Source organism: Mus caroli, chromosome 5 (genome assembly GCF_900094665.2).
Source record: "Mus caroli chromosome 5, CAROLI_EIJ_v1.1, whole genome shotgun sequence".
NCBI classification, from domain to species: Eukaryota; Metazoa; Chordata; class Mammalia; order Rodentia; family Muridae; genus Mus; species Mus caroli.
Window position 1 is genome coordinate 116,719,383 of NC_034574.1, and position 4,289 is coordinate 116,723,671.

Genomic DNA, 4,289 nt, shown 5'->3' on the forward strand with positions numbered 1-4,289 from the left:
TGACCCACTGCAGCACTAACAGCGTGATTCTGATAATCTACTGCTGTCTGACCCACTGCAGCACTAACAGCGTGATTCTGATAATCTACTGCTGTTTGGCATAGAACCGTAGTCAAACAGTAGTGAGAGTAAGTAGATTTTATTTATTAATTTCTTATAGTTTTGTTTGGTAGGTTTGGTTTTGCCAGACAGGGTTTCCCTGTGTAGCTTTGGCTGTCATATATTTAATTTTTAATAGGTGCTAGATATAAGTGGCTCAAAAACCAAACAAAAAGCCTGGCACAGGACCTGTAATCCCTGCATCTGGCAGGCAGAGGTGGGAAGACAGCTACAAATTTCAGGCCAGCCAGGGCTACCATGAGAAGATCTGTTCCAGAAAAACAAAAAATAGACAGCAAAACCCACCCAAACAGTTACATAATGAAAAGCTTCCTTCCTACTTTCTCCTATATCTGTAATATAGGGACATAGAATACATTAGAAAAAAAGAAAAAAAAGGAGGAAGAAAAATAAAAAATGTCTACTCTGTCTAGCTGTCCAGGTCAAGAGTTACACTGATCAGACAGATATTCTAGAGTGCTCCCTTCAGGAGGTGCAAACACAGCCCTGGTTTTTCTGTGTTGGCACGAGACAGCCAGGGCACCTCAGACAGATCTGTAGCATTCTAAGATTCTGCAAGCATAGTAACAGATGAATGGCACTCAAGTTAGACCATTAAAAGCTAATTAATTAAATGCTAATTAAAGCCATTAATACCTTTCTAATCTGAGGGACCACAGGACCAGGGTGCCTAGCATCATGCTGCTACTGCGCTCAGCACCCAGCAACTCCTAGCTCCAAAAGCCTTGGGCTCTACTCCTGGACTAAAGCGGGTGACAGGCCTGGACCTACTCCTGTATCTTCTTGTCCACAGCCAGCGCACAGGACATTAAGTGTAACAAGTGACTCAGGAGGGCAGGCCACTGTAGAAGTGCACTGAGCCCAGCATGCAGGCATTCCATAGGTTTGCAGGAATCAAGTTCTGTTTTGATCAAAACTCACCACGTGACAGCCATTATGGAAAATGTATCCATACGTGAGAGCAGGAACACTAACCTTGCTATTACCATGGTGGCAGTCTTCCTATGAGATGCTATGTCCTGCGCTCTCACAGTGCCGTTTAAGGACCTGAGAGGTATTTATCCTTTGCACACACTGTCTTCCAGTGAGAGAATTAACAGATACGGTGAGTTTAACCAGTTCCCAGATGTCGGAGTCCAGACTCAAATCCAGGTCCTTAATTCTCATACTCTTGCTCAAACCATACTCTCTCATACTTGAACTCAAAAACAGCTTAAATAATAATGATGAGGGTGAGTTCTTGAGATGGCTTAGCAGGCTGAGGTGCCTACGGCCAAGTCTGACCACCTGAGTTCAAGCCCCTGAACCCACACAGGGCAGCAAAGAAAGAACTGACTCTCACGAGCTGTCCTTTGACCACCCACCTGCACCATGACACACGTATACCTACTCACATAAATCACACAATAAAAAAAATGCAAATGGGTGAGTAGGGGAGCAGGGCGGAGGGGAGGGTATAGGGGACTTTTGGGATAGCATTTGAAATGTAAATGAAGAAAATATCTAATAAAATTTTTTAAAAAATGTAATTTAAAAAAAAAGGATAACTAGGAGCTAGAGACATGGGGCTCTGTGATTAGAGGACTGGGGCTCAATTCCCAGCACACAAATATCTGTAATGCCAGTCTCAAGGGAACTGATGCCTTCTTTCGGCCTCCAGGAAGACCAGGCAAACCTACAATGCACATAAATACTTGTAGGCAAAGCAACCATCTACATTTAAAAAGAGACAGATGATACAAAGAGTATATTTACAGAATTCAATTTCATAAAACACATGAACTCATATTTAAGAAACAGAAAAACTACTTACTTTGAAATAGCATTGTTCATAAACAGAATTTGTAGTAACGGTCCGTCTACCTTAGTATTGCTCACCAGTATGCCACTAAAACAGAAGTTAAACATCATCTTAGAAGACAGTAAAGTACACACATAGCTCTTATAAGCACTTGAGTGTGGCTGCAACTACTCTTTACTGAGACAAAGTCTTAATTGCCTTAGCCTGGGACGCTTCTACCTCAGCCTCCTCAGTCCTGAGATCACTGGTCACACGGCCACACTAACGTTAGCAACTTGTAAGCACTAAAGATCGTATAATATTCTAAGAATAAGCCCAAGAGGGCTGAGATACAGCTTGTGGTGCAGTGCTTGCTCAGGCCAGGAAAAGGCCTCAGCTTCCAACCCTAGCAAAGCAAGCAAGTGGTGACCACAAGCAGTACAAGCGCTCCAGTTCCCCCTGGTCTGCTGTGTTCAGTGCCTGTGTAAACACATATACACATGTGGAGACCAGAGGGAAAGTCAATGCGCCTTACTCTATCACTCTTCACCATCCTGTTTCCTAACACAGGGTTCTCACTGAATCTGACATTGCTGGAGCTTGCAGATTGGCTAGATCTGCAGGCTTTCCCTCTGCCTCGGCAGCACTGGGATTACAGACGTCCATCTTGGCGCCATTTTACATGGGTGCTAGGGATCATAACCCAGGCTTTACAGCAAACTCTTCAGTCAGTCAGCTGTCTCCTCAAGCCCTACAAACTGTCTGTCTGTCTGTCGCTGTTTCTCTGTCTCTTTTCAGGGTTTCACTATGTAGTCCTGACATTCACAGTGTAGACCAAGCCTGGCTCTCAAATCCCCGAGACCTTACTGCCTGTTGCCCAGGTGGTCATTAACAGGCTGCACTACCACGTCTGGCCCAGAAATCACCTCCAACATTAAACAAAATACATACACACCCCATAGGTAAATCTTTTGGTTTTTAACAAAATTTCCCTAACTAATGGCTAGTTTCCTTACAAATGAGGAGACTAGGGAAGAGTGTAAGAAAGCAGGTTACATGAATATATTTCTAAACGTTTCCAAGTATATTTGGCTTGGAAGTATAAAAGAAAACTAAACACTTCATGAACAAATGAATTTTTATTTTATTTTTATTATAGACTCTTACGATTCAAGATTCACAAAATGTGGGAGTTATAGGCAGTACCGCTCCCAGTTTAAGGCCAATATAAGCCCGAGTGAGTTCTAGGTAAGCCTGAACCCAGCTGACAAAGTGGCTCAGTTGAGGGTCAGATTGCACACACGCCAGCAATACCAAGACTCACAGGGATCAAAAGTTCAAGATCCTCAGAGCTACACAGTGAGTTCCAGGACTGCGAGAGACCCTACCTGAAATTCTGGTCACAGCCTAGCCAGTACAGGAACAGACAACAAAACTTCCCAGTTCCAAAGCCTGAAAATATTTCAACTGGACAAGAAGACTCCTATCTGGAAAGCCAGCACGTGGGAAGTTAAGGCAGAAGGCATGCCAGGAGTCTGAGAGCAGCCTGGACTACACAGACCCTGCTGAAAAAAAAAGGAAGGAAGGAAGGAAGAGAGAGGGGGAGGGAGGGAGAGACATGGAAAGAAAGGAAAAAAGAGCACCTGCTCTACATAACCTAGCAAGTACTCAGGCTGCAGTGGTAGCACATGGTTTTAATCCCAGCACTCAGAAGGGAGGGGCAGCTGGGTTTGAGACCAGCCTGCTATACTTAAAGTGAGTTTCATGCAAAGACTTGGGAGTTCAAGGCTACAAAGTAAAATCCTGACTCAAAAAACAAAATAAATAAAAAATTAATTTAGTAACTTGTTAAATTCCTATCCTATGGAGATGCCGCCCGCATTAGTGTAACTGTTATAAGCACATGTCTGAATGCAGGCCTCCTGCATTCGGTACTTTCTCAAAAGCATATTTCCTTTTCTTCTCAAGTGCTGTGCCTTGCCAGCCTCGGCCCCTAGGTGTAATCCCAGTACTAGGGAAGGGGAGGCGGGAGGACTAAGAGTTCAAGGTCACCCTGAGCCACACTGTAACCCGAGATCAGCTTAGGCTACAAGACTGTCTCAACAAAACAAAAAATGCTCTACCTGCACTGTCTGTAACGGTAAAATATTTAATACGTATTTTACAAATATTAATAAAAATATTTAATGCTAGTGTGGTTGCTCCTATCTGTAATCCGAGCACTTTCAAGGTAGAACCAATAAGGTGGGGCTGGTGAGATGGCTCAGTGGGTAAGAGCACCCGACTGCTCTTCCGAGGGTCCAGAGTTCAAATCCCAGCAACCACATGGTGGCTCACAACCATCCGTAACGAGATCTGGCGCCCTCTTCTGGAGTGTCTGAAGACAGCT

The 4,289-nt window shown here is 44.0% G+C and overlaps 1 protein-coding gene across 3 annotated transcripts in view; it reads right to left on the minus strand.

The window, feature by feature from the left end:
* Zcchc8 (zinc finger CCHC-type containing 8) overlaps positions 1-4,289 on the minus strand; it is a 23,143-nt gene that overhangs the window by 16,407 nt on the left and 2,447 nt on the right. For 2 of the 3 annotated variants that reach the window (XM_029477665.1, XM_029477664.1), the window contains exons 1-2: positions 3,289-4,210; positions 1,934-2,008 (exon numbers count right to left, since the gene is read on the minus strand). Coding sequence is in view for 2 of the 3 variants with exons in the window: in XM_029477664.1 (XP_029333524.1) it covers positions 1,934-1,953 (20 nt within the window). In the remaining variant the exon portion in view is untranslated. Of the gene's footprint in view, positions 1-1,933; positions 2,009-3,288; positions 4,211-4,289 lie in introns of those variants that run through there. The other variant, XM_021163696.2, reaches the window with a different exon arrangement.